Genomic DNA, 16,479 nt, shown 5'->3' on the forward strand with positions numbered 1-16,479 from the left:
ACAATTCATGAGTCACTGACATAACCACGTAAGACTATTACATGAGAGTTCAGAAGATCTTTATTTGCTTAAAAGCCTACAGTAATAGTTAGTGGGTTGTCTGAATTATATATTAGTCCCAAAAAGGCCTTGGTTAAGGCTGGTCAAGGGTCGATCCACAAAATAATAATAAGTTGCATTTGTTTATATTGACATGTACACTATACACAATAAGTACAGCCATTGTACAGGCTATGGTGCCTGTTTGTCTAGGATTTAAAATATAAAGATGAAAACTAATTGGAAGGAAGCAAACCTATCAGTGCAGACGAACCCCTTTGAATGCAGACGGGCCCCTGAGAGCCACAAAAAAACGCTGCACATCTAAGGGAGCCTTGTATTTCCCCACACTGCTCATCTCACCCCTGATCCGGTATACTTTGGTAGTGCTTTCCAAGACAAACAAGTAACCTGATCTTCAAATAAGTTGGACCCAAAGCCAGCGTGATGGCAAGAGGACACAGCCTAAGACAGCAATTAACAACCAAGTGTTTGAACTCGTGTAGAATAAAGCACCATGCAAAATCTGCTTTAGGGCTTTAATACTTTTTAGGTAATATGTAACCATACACCATGTGAACTCCATGTAGCTATTATGATACAAGTGCATAGAACAAAAGCCTCAGGCAAGGGTAAAAACGTTGACATTACATGTCCTGAATCGAAATACTGTATTTCCACTTGGGGTGGAGTGGTATGGCAAGAGACAACACATCCACAGAAATGGTTGGGTGGAAAGATACAGTCAATGGAAGAGAACGGATATTTTCTAGGGCAGTGGTTTGCAGGAAATTTGACTTCAAATTTCCCAGATTTTAATATTGATGTTCAATGGCAACCCAACATGGTGGTAAAACTGCTGTGCAAAAGCAAACAAAAATGTCCTCAAGTCTAAAATTGATCTTGCAATTTATGTATTTATGAGGGAAATAATAAACTGGATATAAAAAAATTAAGGTCGGCACAAACCAAGTGAAAACTGGTTGCTGGCATATTATTTGGCTCAGACAATTTTGTACATGCTTTGAGGTCAGGCAACCTGTCCATGTTCTGCAATATTTTTACCAAGTAAAAATTGTTTTTTACCAAAATTATTTTGATTGGATACACATTTCTTGACATCAACACAAATTGACAATCATATTAATTATGCTATCCAAACTTTCTATACTAACATGATAAACTAGTCGAAATTCGTACAAGTTGGTTAACTCATAAGAATTCAATGATTATTATAACTAAAACAATATTAAAATCACCCCAACCCCAAAGTTACAGGGGCAAAAGCAAATCATACAAAAAACCAGTGGCGGCTGGTGACTGCTCATCCAAGGGGTGCTAATTCAAAATAAGTGTTCGGAGTGTCATGTGTGTTGCTTGCGTTTTCAAAATATGTGTTTGTTGTGTCATGTGAACCATGTGCGTCACGTGTTTTGTCAAAACAAGTGCCTGCTGCACACGCGTCAAAATCGTTTATGATAAAACAGACGCTCACATTCACAAAATACATGCAAGACACTCCCTTAACAGTAAACTCTGATCACGCATGAGCGTCTCTTTTATCATTAACCCTTTAGACGCATCTGAAGCAGGCACTTATTTTGACAACACACATGATGCACACAAGATCTCTCAATACGCAGAACACATTTTGAAAAAAAGGAACCACACACGACGGGCTACATACATCTTGTGACGAACTTTGCATCGAGCACCCTCGAAAAAAGAAGTCATCGGCCGCCACTGACAAAAACGCACAAATGTCGTTGTACGAATTAGCCACGTCGTAAAATTCGTCCAAATTACCATGAGATTGTGTTGAAAAAACTGGCTTTTAATAATTTCCATTTTTCAATTTTCCATCCGTCCATGACCCTTACAGACCAGACCGGCGTCACGCTTTTGGATCACAATCCACGGCTCTAGACAACCACAGCTTTAGCCATGTGTCTACAGTGCATTATGAAAAACCTTTATGCTTTGTACAGAGCTAAGGGCATTAATCATAGAAAGAAATGTTGTCCATATGGATCTTAGCATGTCCTTCTCACCTGAGCATATGAGCTGCGCTGAAAACCACATCAAATTCTTCACTGTCCAAACGCGCGGCCTTTTCCGCCACTTCAGCAGCCTCCAAAAGCCGAGACTCTTCCAGCAAAAACTGACCTGAGGAAGGAAACGGGGAATTTCATTTAATATTTTCTATGGCTTCCTCAAAAAGACAAATGTGAAATATTTCCTTTGGCTGTGGAACGGATGGTTCAGTCTGCTCTGGAGTCTCTGAAACGTGAGATAGCAGGGCGCTACTAATCAGCGCTAGCCAATGATAGACTATTTGTCCAATTGAGATTTCTCTGATAGGCATCTTTCCATGACAAATTAAATGCTTATTCCTGTTGGCTTGTGGTAAGGGGACTATCTGGGATCTGTTGCTGCAAGGATTGGTCACGACTGTAGTGAAATAAATAGTCTGTCGCTTCCTGGCAGAGTGGCTTTTCCACAATTCCTAAGCTTCATGGCCAAAAAATAGACATTTTCCTTGCTTTGGGTTAATGTAGAAATGATTAGACACAATAAAAACTTCAATATTTCAATGTTCAAGGTTTAAAGATGCCAATACATTTCAAAGTATTCTTAAGAAAATGATTTTAAAATAATAAGTCATGAGGGTTGCTATACAGTTGCCAAGATGTTTTTCAGTGGTTGCTCTAGTAAGATTAGTCACCAATTTTTTACTTCAAAAACTGTCATAAAGGTAGATTAGTCTAACTTTAATCTAATTTGATAAGTCTAATTTGAAGTGATTAACTGCTACTACTTTTCTACTTAAGTATGCATCAAGTGTTATCAATTATCACTGTTTTTCTTTGAAAAACATACAGTAGGTGTGCGCGGGGGCAAAAACTAATGCAGAGTAAGTTGTAACACGGACTGTTTACATTGTTGCACAAGGTTGAGAGTTTAGATTTTCTGGTATTCACCGATGAATAGTGTTTTGGTGAAATGTAAGTAAATTTTTTTATCATATGTTTTATTCAGTTTCTAAGTTGGGTGTGTAAGATACCAAATCCAATGCTATGTCATATTAATCGGTGTCTTGTTGACTAAAACATAGCATCTTTTTGAAATATGTCTGCAGCTCTTAGCAACTTTTTTGGTGGGCTTGAAAATATTTTGACCCAGCGGGGGTTAATTGTAACTCTGTGTTACAACTAACCCCTCAGCAGTAACGATATGAAAACGTTAGCGTAATTCTTGACGTTGTTTTAAATAGGCTACACACGAATGATTGCTGGCTGCCCACAAAATAAATGTGCCTGTCTTATCAAAAATCGTGTGTCAAATGTATTTTTGTTCATATCTTTAATATTGATTGAATAAGGTCACGTCAAAGATTGAAATCGTAATGAAATAAATGGCTAAAATCAGACTTTGATGCTCATTATCTCAGAATTTGATTTTTGAAACTGTAGTATGGTTATTACAGACTGGGTCACATATAAAAAAATTTTTTGTCATAATTGTGCTGCTTTTTCTCACATATTTAGACATTTGTATCCATTTATAATTAAACTATTGTTAGAAAAGGGCTGGGTGAATGAATACAGTGTGGATACCTGTCTATTATAGACAGATATATAAACAATATCCACTTCAAGTATATAAACAAAATACTGTAGTATTGAAATATTTCCCTGCAAACTTAATTTTAATCAAGTGTTACAACTAACCCCCTGCCTGTTACAATTAACCCCACCTATGGGGTAAGTTGTAACATTTGCACTTCTGTCACGTTTGGTGTAATTGTCCAATAATGTCAAGTACTAGAAACAAACTTCAAATGTTCATTTTCTAGCAGAGATGTGTGTGTTGCTTGTGTAAAAATATAATTAATCAAACTCAAATATTTTTTGAATGATTGAGCCAAAACCAAAAAGCGTATGTTTATGCAATCGGTCACTTAGGCTAGGTGGCTTAGAAAATAAGAGTATATCTCTCAATTAACCTAATGATTTCAGCTTATATAAGTTATATGAAATAGTGTAATACTCAAGATTATATATATATAAATCTAATATGTAGCAGCTTTTTTAGATACAAGATTGATTCACCAGAATGGAAAATAAAAAGGCACGTTCTTCAGATCACAGAACAATAGAAGGAAAAACAAAATCATCCTAATGGTCTTCTGATAGTACGAGATCTCAGATCAGACACATAATAGATTATATTACACAGATGCCTTGGCAGAGTTTGAGCGGAAAGACAGAAGTTATCTGTGTTAGCTATTGATGTTGTGTTTATCTGGATACAATCCACAAACTGGGTGCATCCAGGGACAACAATGAAAATCTTAGATTTGAAGGAAACTGTAAAAAAGGACATCAAGATAATCAATAAACCATCAACACTACTGTCTGAAAGCACACTTAAACACCAAAATATGAGATAGAGAGAAAAGGCAAAACGCAACATATTAGGGAAACTGTACTATCAGAAAAAAAGCACAAAAGTTCTCCCAAGCCACATTGGGGCAGTATGTACTAATGTGGGGTCTAATATTGTGTGTACGCTGGCAGAAAAAAAGTACAAAACTGTGCATGTTTAAAAAAATGTTATACCCTTAGGACCTATTGTGTACATTTAAGGACCTATTTCATATCAGTTAAATGTTAGGGGTACAAAACATTTAACTGTACCTTTAAAGGCACACAGTAGGTACAACATTGTATTATGTTTTGTACACCTGTAAAGGTACAAACAGAAACCTTTTAGGGTACCAACGCATTTTTCCAACAGTGTGGGTTTTATTTAAATATATCAAAAAATTATTTAATTAATAATATTTCAGTTTAACTTTGAACATGTTGTGCGTAATTTTTGGTTTATACTCTAAACACACTAAGCAACATGCAAAATGTTTAACAAACCTTAAACAAAATATTTTAATAAAGATGGAAAATGTCCATTGTTCAAAATTAGACATCACTTTTGGCCAATACTGTATATCAATCCATCATCCATACCTTATTCCTATTGGGGTCACAGGGATTGCCTACCCATCTATCTTCCATAGAGGCATAGATATATTTATATAGATATCTTCCAATGCATATTAAAATGTAATAAACACAATTTTCTAAATATTTTCTAAGTTTAAAATATTACAGAAACTATTAAACGAAAAAATGCAGCCATTTTGTACAATGATTATAATGCACAGAAAGTAAAACTCAAAATATGATGAACAGCTTTAATTACCCAAAACAAATTGTAGGGGCAAAACCAAGATCCAAAAAGTAAACTGAGCTCCAATAATACGAGTCTGGCTCGGAGAGAATTTGGCCAAAGGGAATAATTTGCCTAAATCATGCTCATACAGACACTCATATGAAGTTTTCCTTTGAGAAATAAGATCTAATTATCCCTGACTGCTCACTCGGGCGTGGGTGATTTTGTCTCACTGGAACAACATCTGTACAGCAGGTACGCCTCAGATAAGAAACAATGACTTCCTAACACAGCATCATTTATCTTGTCGAGACACAGCCTACAATTGTAACCACAATTAGAAGGCCAACAACAGATAAGAACTAAATGTGAAAAATTACGGCTAAATGCGTCGCTTCGGATAAACCGCACATGCGGTATTTCACAAATTCCTCTGTCAGCATAGGGTGCGTACTGTACAATGTCTGGATTCTCGGGAGCTCATTATCTTCCCATTACGGGGTGACCGGTTAACATTGTTTAAGCCCATGTGTGTGCACAATAAAGGGAGAAAAAACATGCTACCAACCATAATGCATATAGCAGTTTCCTTTAGTGGGATCAAGCTCGATCGCCTTGAGAAAGTATTTCTCCGCTTCAGTTTTGCGACCCTGAAATATGAAACAAAGCATGTCAGGAATTATTTGGGGGTAATTTTTTATGAACATTTTTTTATTTTTGACCTCTGATCTGTATAATGTTGACTGAAGCAACAGAAAATGTATTTATAAATTCCAATGCTTAATGTTTCTATTCACTTTGATTACATTAGTAATTCGAAAAGTTGAAGTTTGAAATATTTAAAGGCTTCCTGCAAATAAAAAAAAATAAGTATCTTAATTCACTTTAATGACAATTGTATATAAAAAAATGTATAAACTTTTCTATAGCACTATTCACAAATGTTACATGGTTGCCAAGCAGCTTCCCAATAAATACAGAGTAGTACAATATAGGATAATATTATGAATATATATATACATGATATTACTGCAAATGTTTTTTACAAAAAAATACACATTGACTGTCAGTTTTTTTAATCTGACACCTATATTTTCTATTTAAGCAAATTAGCATATCAAATTTTTCATACAATGTATATTAGCAATACTAAAGGCCGTTTCACATGGTACGCGGCAACCGCGAGTGTTTAGTTCTTTTTCAATAGGAGACATGCGGAAAGCGGCAAAACGGGGGCGGTTACAGAGGGGAAGCGGAGTTGATCCACACGCCTTGCTCGTGCACCCAAAATCCTATTCCTTCTCCGGACATGGGACTTCATGACAGGCGCCGTTGAAGATAAACATATTTGCACTAAAGGCTGCACAAAATCTTTCCAATTCAAGAGAAAAGCTGAAGCCGCGCGGTGATTTTGCCGCTTACCGCGTACCGTGTGAAACGGCCATAACAGTAAAAATATTTGTGGTCAGTTTCTAAATAATATGACGACTGAATTTATTCAAATCAAATTACATCAAATTTAAACCATATAAAAATGTGACCCTGGACCACAAAACCAGTCATAAGGGTAATTTTTTTATAGATTTATACTGAATAAAAAATATTTCCATTGATGTCTGGTTTATTAGGATAGGACAATATTTGGCTGAGATACAGCGATTTGAAAATCTGGAATTTGAGAGTGCAAAAAATCTAAATATTGAAAAAAATTTGCCTTTTAAGTTGTCCAAATGAAGTCTTTAAATACATTTTTATATGCGTCTAGTTCGCACAAATGGTGCGAATTGAGCATTGCGGCGAGAAACGCTCAATTGAAAATGTTTAACTTTGGTGGAAAAATGCCCGTGTTAACCAATCAGGAGCTTGCTCTAGTAGTGACATGATTACAGGAAGCGAGAGGAGTCACAGAAGCCCCTATCATGATGCGAATTTCCGCGTGAATGTCTTGATGACTAGAATTTCACGAGCAGCTTTCATGAGCAGCTTTCACGCGCGAATGAAGCGAGTAAACTAAACGCGGCTGGTGTGAACCCACAGTAACATCCAAAAAAACTTTTCGGTTTCAAAACAGGTTCTTTAAATTATAAAAAGGTATGTTAAAATTTTTTTTTCCTAGGCATATTTGCCTGAATGTTTTTTTAAGGAACCAAAAAAAACATCGCTGTAGCATCGCTGAGAAGAACCTTCTAGGCACCTTAATTTTTAAGAGTGTATGTAAGCTGTACTGCATGACTACAAATAAAATACATGAAAAAATCATGAATTAAAAAAATCGTAAGAGGAGAGGGGCAACATTCAATCTCATTTAATTATAAAGTTCATTTCACAAAATATTTGATCACACAATGTCGTGACTTCACCAAAATGAGAATCAAGTATTCCAACAGGCATGTGATAAAAATATGTTTCACGCAACTTCAGGCGTGAACGAAATCCATATTGGTTCCAGTTCACAAGGCATTATAATAACATCCTCTGAATCCCATGATAAACAGTGCATGCAGTCATCTGCCCAGCAGCTGCAAAACTGATATATTTTTACAGCATTTTCTGTGCCTTTAAATCCCAAAAGCAGTAGTGTGGTACTTTAAATCAATGTAATGCGTTCAGATTTATGCCTAGACATTATGGAGCTGTTGCTGTTTACTGTTAGACATGGATGCTTAAATCCTTACCAAATGACAGAGGAGTGTGAGAAAAGGAAAACAGTCACATGGGACAGGTGAGTTAAAATGCAACCGTTCTTATCTAGGAACACAGTTTTGAATCTGGCATGTAAAGTATAGCATCAACCCATTATACATCGGTATCTACCATGTATCTATATAATACAAACAAGTAAAGGACCTAAAATAAACCATTATGATGATACATAATGATGCATGTCTTCAATAAGTACAGGTTTAGTACAATGATAAGCTTTGTCAGTAAGTTCCTGACAAACACTTCTTAGTATCATCCGCTAAGGTCATGTTATCGCTCTTAAGCAATATCCTGTTATAACTCCTTTCCTCTAAACACACGCACACACCCCTCTGCTGGACACCCCTGACCCCCTAATCTGGGCGTGACATCAGAGGGACAACAGACAAGCTGCTGTTCCGACGTCTCGAAGGTGTTTGCGAATGGAGCCTGAGTCTGATTAGTTGCGGAAATGAGAGATTTCAATAACGCAGCTGAGAGATCCTCCCCCATCCAAACACACAGACAGACGCATCCCCGGGGTTGGGATCTTTGACCCCGGTGGGTTTGAGTGGGAAGGTCACGGTAGGTCGGCACAGCGGGCGAAAGGGCCGGGTTTCATCACGACTCCCCAAAGTGACCCCTGACCGCGACATCTTGCAAGTCCCCCGTCAGGAACTGGAGCCTGTCTACACTGTTTACAGGATGAACGCTTCCTTGTTATTATTATCTCATGCTTTAGATGAATGAAGAATTATAGAGAGTAAATAGATAAGGCAGATAAAATACTGACAAAAAAGAAAATTGAAAGCATCTGAACCTCTTCTTAAATGTATATAATTAAACATGCTGTGCTTTTTTAACCACAGCTGCAAGAAAATGTTTTCTGTGGACAGGATGTCCACAAACACTCAAATTCGCATTGGTCAGGGTTGAGAAAATATAGAATTTAGGCCCTTTTAAAGGGACAATCCACTTTTTTTTAAACATTTTCTAAATTTTCCAGCTCCCCTAGAGTTAAACAATTGGTTTTGTAATCCATTCAGCTGATCTCCGGGTCTGGCGCTACCACTTTTAGCATAGCTTAGCATAATCCATTGAATCTGATTAGTCCATTAGCATCGCACCTAAAAATAACCAAAGAGTTTCGATCTTTTCCTATTTAAAACTTGACTCTTCTGTAGTTACATTGAGAACTATACTCTCATTCTCGCTCTCAAAATAGTCCCCTGCTATTGAATCATACCAAGGGGACAATTTTCGGGCACTACGTAATATCATTGCGCCTCCTGCAGCCATGTTACGGCAGCAAAGTCCTTGATTATTACGCCAGAATGAGAGTATAGTTCCTGGCCATATCGGTCTAGAAAATCACAACTTTTAATTTTCCGTCGGTCTTAGTACACGATGTAACTACAGAAGAGGCAAGTTTTAAATAGGAAAAATATCAAAACTCTTTGGGGTTTTTTTAGGCGTGATGCTAATGGTCTAATCAGATTCAATGGATTGTGCTAAGCTAAGCTAAAAGTGGTAGCGCCAGACCCGGAGATCAGCTGAATGGATTCCAAAACAGTAAGAATCAAATGTTTAACTCTAAGGGAGCTGGAAAATGAGCATATTTTCAAAAAAATGAAGTGGTCCTTTAATGCACAAGCTAAAAAACTAAACTAAATTGACCACAAGTGTATAAAAGTGTTTTTTTTCTCTCACATTTAAGTTCTCTTACATTCAAGGTCAGCGCACCAAGTATCGGATCACTGAGCAGACCAGTGCTCACCCTTGAGAAAGCTTCTTTTTCACCCCAAGGATTGTGGGTACTCCTGTTCTACTCTGTTTGTGCATTAAACAAGCAGAAACCGCATAGATCTGAGATCTGAGCTGAAAACCTTGTTCAAAATCAATACTGAACTCTCTGAAGTTAAGAAAAAACCTTTTCAGTTGCCTCACACTTCACTAAGTTTCATCACAGCATGTGATGTATTAAGTTTGTCTCTGTGGACTGAACCGTCCTTGTCTCTCTGAATGGGTTCATTCAAAATGAGAGAGAGAGTGAGAGAGAGAGAGAGAGAGAGAGAGAGAGAGAGAGAGCGGGAAAGCGAAACAGCGAAAGAGCGAGAGAGAGCTTTTTTAAAAAATGTATTTGCTCAAACAACTTGATGGAAACACACCTAATTTGCATTTGTTTGTTTTTCTTTTTGCGAATATTGAAAAGATTTGCTTTACGCTTGGATGGAAACCCAGCTACTATTGTTTATTCAATTCTTCTTATTTGCTCTTAGAGGACTTTGCACTATTTTATTATGTTTATTCAGTTTAATCTTATCATCATTTTGGAGTATTAAACCCTCAGGGATGACCTTTTTTTTATATTTTTTTGTAATATCATATATTTTTACACGTTTTGTTCAACAAGTTTTAAAGCACAAATTCTCATCCAGATCCGGTCGTGATGCGTCAGCGTGACCCCACGCAATACGTCATGACGTCAAGAGGTCACAGAGGACGAACGCGAAACTACGGCCAGTGTTTACAAGTGTTGAGAAAGAGGACAGTTCCTACGTTGTTGTATGTCAACTGATACTAATTAATGTCTTTGTGTCAGTTTATTGTTTACAATGGTCCGCAAATGTGCGTTTTATATACCTCCCTACGTCACTACGCATTTACGTTACGTTAGGACCGGATCTAGACGAGAAGTTGTGCTTTAAAAGTGTATATTTGTTATTTTTATTGTCAAAAATGACAATCGTTTTGCTAGATAAGATCCTTATGCCTCGTTTGGGATCGTTTAGAGTCCTTTGAAATTCTGTTACGTGTTGAGTTGAGTGTTAATTGTTGGTGTCTATTAAAGTCCATTAAAATGAGAAAAATCCTGAAATGTTTTCCTTAAAAAACATAATTTCTTCTCGACTGAACAAAGAAAGACATCAACATTTTGGATGACATGGTGGTGAGTAAATTATCTGGATTTTTCTTTTAAGAAAATGGAATATTCCTTTCATAAAGTGTGTAAATAAAACATACAGTGGTTAAATTAAAACTTTTTTCTGCTTTTCATTTTTTTAAAGCTTAATAAAATGTATCAATAATGATCACTAATCGAATTAAATAACACGATATACTGATAATAAAAAATTTAGCTTTATCGCCCCGCCCTCGTGTAAATGCGTTTACTAGAAAAGCCAGATTTTAAATTCAAAATTCATAAAAGTTGTGTTCATCTACTAACGTGCTTGATAAAACGTGCCAAAAGTGTCAAAATAAGCTCTCCACAGAGCTTATTTTTTGCGATAATCCAAATGTCCATGGGAAAAATGAATGGGCTTTTTTGCAAGGGAAGCAGCGTCCAACTAACTTCCATGTACAAAAATCGTCATCCATGTGGCACTCTATTCCACAATACTTTTCTGGAATTATCTGCTCAGGTTTCAAAGAGGTTTTCCTCATGTACGAGGACACTTTGAAGAGATCCAGAGTGGAAACGAGAGTACCCATGTAAACCTGAGACAGCCCGCTCCACAGTAGGCCAGAAGCCTAAAATTTAGAGCCTCCTTTGCCTTTATATCTGTCCACAAAGATTTCTATTAAGTGAATTCAGACTCTCGGCATACGTTTTTTTCAGCCTGTTCTCTTTTGCGGTATGAACATCAGAGAAAAGAATGCTTTTGAGCTTAAAGCACTTCTGAGGGTCCTCATGACAAAAACAAGTTAGGTTGTACACTGTAAGCAATATCTTCTCTCAGTTTCAGAGAGCTAACATTTGTTCAAGCTTCATTTGTAAACGGAGCAGAGAGATGCATGAAATGCAAGACAGAAGTTAATTCCTCTCAAACAGAGCTTTTCAACTCATCTGGCGAAGACCTCCAGCAATTATCCTATTGCAATATGCCTCGCAGTAAAAAAAATATCCGCAATATTGTGCAGCCCTGTAATAATAATGATTTGAGTGAGTTTAGAGATGTGTTTTACCGTCATGGCTAGCAGCTTGCCGTATGTGAGGTGTGCAGGTATATGGTCTGGTTTGGCTCGGAGGGATTCCTTATACCAATGCTCGGCCTCCGTGAGTTTGTTGAGTCTCATGTACGCCTCTCCTGTGAAAGGAGCAGACAAGGGTCAGGTCAACAGGTCAGAGGTTAAGGAAGCACACAAACCCCCACAACCTCCCTCGCCTTGGTTTATTCCACAGTAGAGATGGAGGAAGTCAACTGAAACGACCCTCAGAAAGTTTGACACCAGATGAAATGTGACACTGGAGCCTTCCGTCCGCTTATGAGCAACCAGCACTAAGAGTAACCACAACAAGGCTGTTGGTTTACTCATCAGCATACTTAACAAAATATAAATGACACGCGTGTAAAGCATTCCTGTATAGCTCAGTGGTACAGCATTGCGTTTGCAGCGCAAAAGGTTATGGGTTCCGAACCCAGGGAACACATACACTGATAAAAATGTATAACTTGTAATGCACTGTAAGTTGCTTTGGATAAAAGTGTTTGCCAAATGCATAAATATCATAACAAATCAATACATTTATTGAAAAAGATACATTTTGACAAAAAAGTACACCATTAATACAAAAAGTATAGATAATTATTTTGATCTGCTTGTTGATGCTTATCTGGTAAAATTTGAGAAGTTCAGATGCAAAAGTGCGTCCGACATGTTTTCTTGTAAATGAGCGTTTCATAATTTTTTATCAGTTTCATTCATTTCACTTTAATAGCAATGAAAAGATTATTAGTCAGTTATTGAAATGCCTTATTTTCAGAAATATCATTTTATTGTTATTTAACAAATCCGTCTAAGTGTGCGTTCACACCGCCACCGGCGAGAGTGTCAAAGTGGCCAAAAGTCATTCAATTTCAATGAGAGCCGGTGACGAGCTCTGGTGATCAGCGACGCGGTGCGTCATGCACGGTGTGAGCATCGAGGAGAGTTGAAATCAGCTCAACTTTATTGTAATCAGCTATGACGCGGTTCGGCGGCAACCAATCAAAGGGCGGAATCATTCAGCGGCAAACAACCGGAAGGCGGAAACCTCCGCTCGCAGATGCATTTGAGTATCAGAACGCCCACTACTCTTTTTATATTAATCGTCATTGGCAGGGCAGCTAGAGCTTTTTGACGCTCTCGAGATGGCAGTGGGAATGCACAATTAGTCTTTAGTTAATTCAACTATTAGTTGACAACAATTTAACGCAACATGTTTTTGAGTCAACTAATATTTTTACTCAAAATTTTAGGGCAAGCAGGTATCTTAATAATTCCTTATATTTATATAGCGCTTTTCTCAGTACTCAAAGCGCTTTACATATGAACGGGGGAATCTCCTCAACCACCACCAATGTGCAGCATCCACCTGGATGATCTTACTTTTGAAAGTTGAACCTACAAATCCTTTTTACAGTGTAAGGGGGCGTGCACACCAAAGCTTTTTTATGCGGCTGAAAACGCCTGGTGGACAGCTTTATTTCAGGCGACTGCCAGCTTTCTTCAGCTGAGCGCTTTGGTTGCTGCGATACTTCTGCTTTGTTTATCTTTGTCGTTGTACGATGCGTAGGTTGGTTGTTGTGATATTTGTCCCGCCCCTCCTCCACTGTGATTGGATGGCCGTGTGAGAGCTGATATTGATGAGCTGAGCTTTTCACCCAAAGTTGAATATTTTTCAACTCTCGGCGCTCAGTGCTGGAAAAAATACAGCTTTTTGAAAAATGCCACGCTTCTTTTGGAACAACTGAAAACTTACGCCAGCCACCAGCGTAAAAGCTTTGGTGTGCACGCCTCCTAAGTGCATCAAAGCTTTTTTTGCCAAAAACCTCCACTACTAAAAAAATCTACTTCTTTACACAAGACCTAGCAAACAGTTGCAAAATCACTAAAGAAGAACTAATGTTACTATAAAAAAAAACTTATTGCAGTTTTCCCCAAATCTTACCCTGGAGGGCGAGAGCACTACAGAGTTTAGGTCCAACCCTAATCAAACTTACCCCCCTGTGATTTTCTAGTGATCATGAAGACCTTGATTAGCTTGCTCAGGTGTGTTTGATCAGGATTGAAGCAAAACTCTGCAGTGCTCCAGCCCTCCAGGGTAAGATTTGGGGAACCCTGCCTTATTGTATTGTAGCATATAATTAATAGTTAAAGGAACAGTATGTAGGATTGTGGCCAAAACTGGTATTCCAATAACAAAACTTGTGGCTAAAACTGGTACTGCATTCACACAACTAGTGGCCAATACACAAAATGACAACATAAACATCAGTTGAGGGCTGCAACTCCACTTTTTAAATGACAATATCCTGGCCAGACCACTGTTGTCAGTGATATAAGTATTTTATATGAAAATGATTTCTTAATGTCTAGTGACATTTCAGGGCCATTTTATGATTAATTGATATACATTTCTTACATACTGTTCCTTTAATAATTTAATATCAATACTCAATATCAACAACTATACATTAAACCAGTTGTAGGCTGTAAACACTGCATTATTATTATTATTTTAAATAATTAAGTGTTGCACAAATAAAGTTAAATAAACAAATACAGTAAAATACTAAATACTATTAAAAAATTAATTATAATAATTCCATTAGCTAATGCCACATTTAAAATCTTCAGTGCAACTAGCTTATACCACAGAAATGCCAAAACGTTTAACCCTTTCTTCTGTCATGAACCACAACAAATTCTTTGTGTGTGTGCACACTTGGCAAATAAAGCTCATTCTGATTCTGAGCCCTACAGAACAGAGCAACATCTGTCCCAGCGCTAACCCTTCTCCTGTAACACCAGACGAACAGCCGACTCCTCATGACACGGGTGTAAACACACACTCCTGTTCTTTAAACATCATCTAATACCTCATCCAGCCTCAAAGCTCCCACCCACCTGCAATAATACACACGCTCCTCACAGACTGAAGATTATTAGAGAACTGTATCACACAGCTACTTCAACGAGATAACACAACCTAAACAATGTTAATGCAATGTTATGACGGTGGAAATAATATAGACGGAGGGTACGTGACAGCACTAGAGTTTCACATGACCCTGCAGACTGATTACAAGTCTGTCTGCACCCATGTCATGTTTGTGTTAAATATATATGACGTGCAGGTCATCTGAAAGTCTGTCGTATGACACGTGAGGCTAAATGCTAAATTATGACATTAGTTTAACTAAACTCTTGTTGTCACATTGTATTATTACTCATTTTACTATGAACTGGTAATATTGTTTTTAAAAACGCTTGATAAAAAAAAGCCAATGAAGGTTTTAAAGAAACGCAAAACAACTTTAGTTGATTTACCGTAATTTACAGAACAACTAATCCTCACATCATTTGCTTTGTTTATGGAAAATAAATGTTTTTATGACTTAAAATCCCCCTGCGGTGAAAATCAAGTTTTTATTGTTGTTTATATGTCTATGTGGTGTTTTAATTAGCTTTAAGTCAAACCATGTGCTAATTCATCACCATTGTTGAGTAATTTCTCCATAAAATTGCAGTTTTCCCAAAGATAGACTCAAAACCGTGGTTTAAAATCGCACCGATTTCCTACGTCACAAACATTTCACGTCAACACAGTTGACAGAGTGGATCAGGTAGTACGAGCCATAGATAATTATGGATGCTGCATAGACTCTTCAATGAACAATCAGCTCTGCGAGCATGCGCTGCTCACACATGCAGTGTAAATGATTTAAGATCCATGTAAAGTCCGATATTTAATGTGTATTCAATTAGTGACACCACAGAAAAATTTTATAACCACAAAGCCAAATTTGAATGATTACAAAATAACAAAAACTTACCAATAAATAAAAAAGAATGTGGAAAACCTGTTTAAAGTTATAGCACCACAATTCTGTACTACATAGTTCACATAGACTTTAAACAGACTTTAACCTGTTAACATCAGCGCATGTAAAATGCAAGCTGTAAACGCGGTACTTGAATGTCTGGAACTGCCAAATGTGGCATCTATGTGCAGATATATCTATGGTATAACTTGTACGATTAAGTGAAGGGAGGGATTCATTTGCATATTCATATCTATGGTCCGAGCTGGTGTGGTTGAGTAGAGGCAGGAACTAATTCATAGATCCGTGTATACTAAATGAGAATATGTTTTGACGCTCAAAGATGAGTTTTAAGGATGCAATTGTCAGCTACAGGTGGACTTTTACAAATCAGATAAAACAGTACAGAAAAATGTGAAATAAATGGGATCATGAAAGTAGAAGTTATTGAAGAAATGGTGTGTGCATATAAACAAAACACTAAAATTGATTAAAAACTGCTTATTATTAAATCTGTGAAAATGCAAGAAAACATTTACAGATGCAATTTTCACTTTTTTCAGTGTACTTATTCTGCTGTATGCAAAATCGAATAATTCTGAGGATTTTTAGTCATGTTTGACTATCCGATCTCAAAGTGTTTTGAACTCATATGGTCAGAGGGGACATCTGCTGTTTCTGGCTGTTAATGTCCGCACACCACAGTTTTAACAGA

At 37.2% G+C, this 16,479-nt stretch overlaps 1 protein-coding gene across 1 annotated transcript in view; it reads right to left on the minus strand.

Annotated features, from left to right (window-relative positions):
* Nucleotides 1-16,479, minus strand: part of tmtc2b (transmembrane O-mannosyltransferase targeting cadherins 2b) — a 122,988-nt gene that overhangs the window by 12,413 nt on the left and 94,096 nt on the right. Inside the window, exons 8-10 of the mRNA XM_065283508.2 lie at nucleotides 11,923-12,044; nucleotides 5,840-5,921; nucleotides 2,091-2,205 (exon numbers count right to left, since the gene is read on the minus strand). Coding sequence (XP_065139580.1) covers nucleotides 2,091-2,205; nucleotides 5,840-5,921; nucleotides 11,923-12,044 — 319 coding nt within the window. The remainder of the gene's footprint in view (nucleotides 1-2,090; nucleotides 2,206-5,839; nucleotides 5,922-11,922; nucleotides 12,045-16,479) is intronic.

This window comes from Paramisgurnus dabryanus, chromosome 9, assembly GCF_030506205.2.
Source record: "Paramisgurnus dabryanus chromosome 9, PD_genome_1.1, whole genome shotgun sequence".
Taxonomy (NCBI): Eukaryota; Metazoa; Chordata; class Actinopteri; order Cypriniformes; family Cobitidae; genus Paramisgurnus; species Paramisgurnus dabryanus.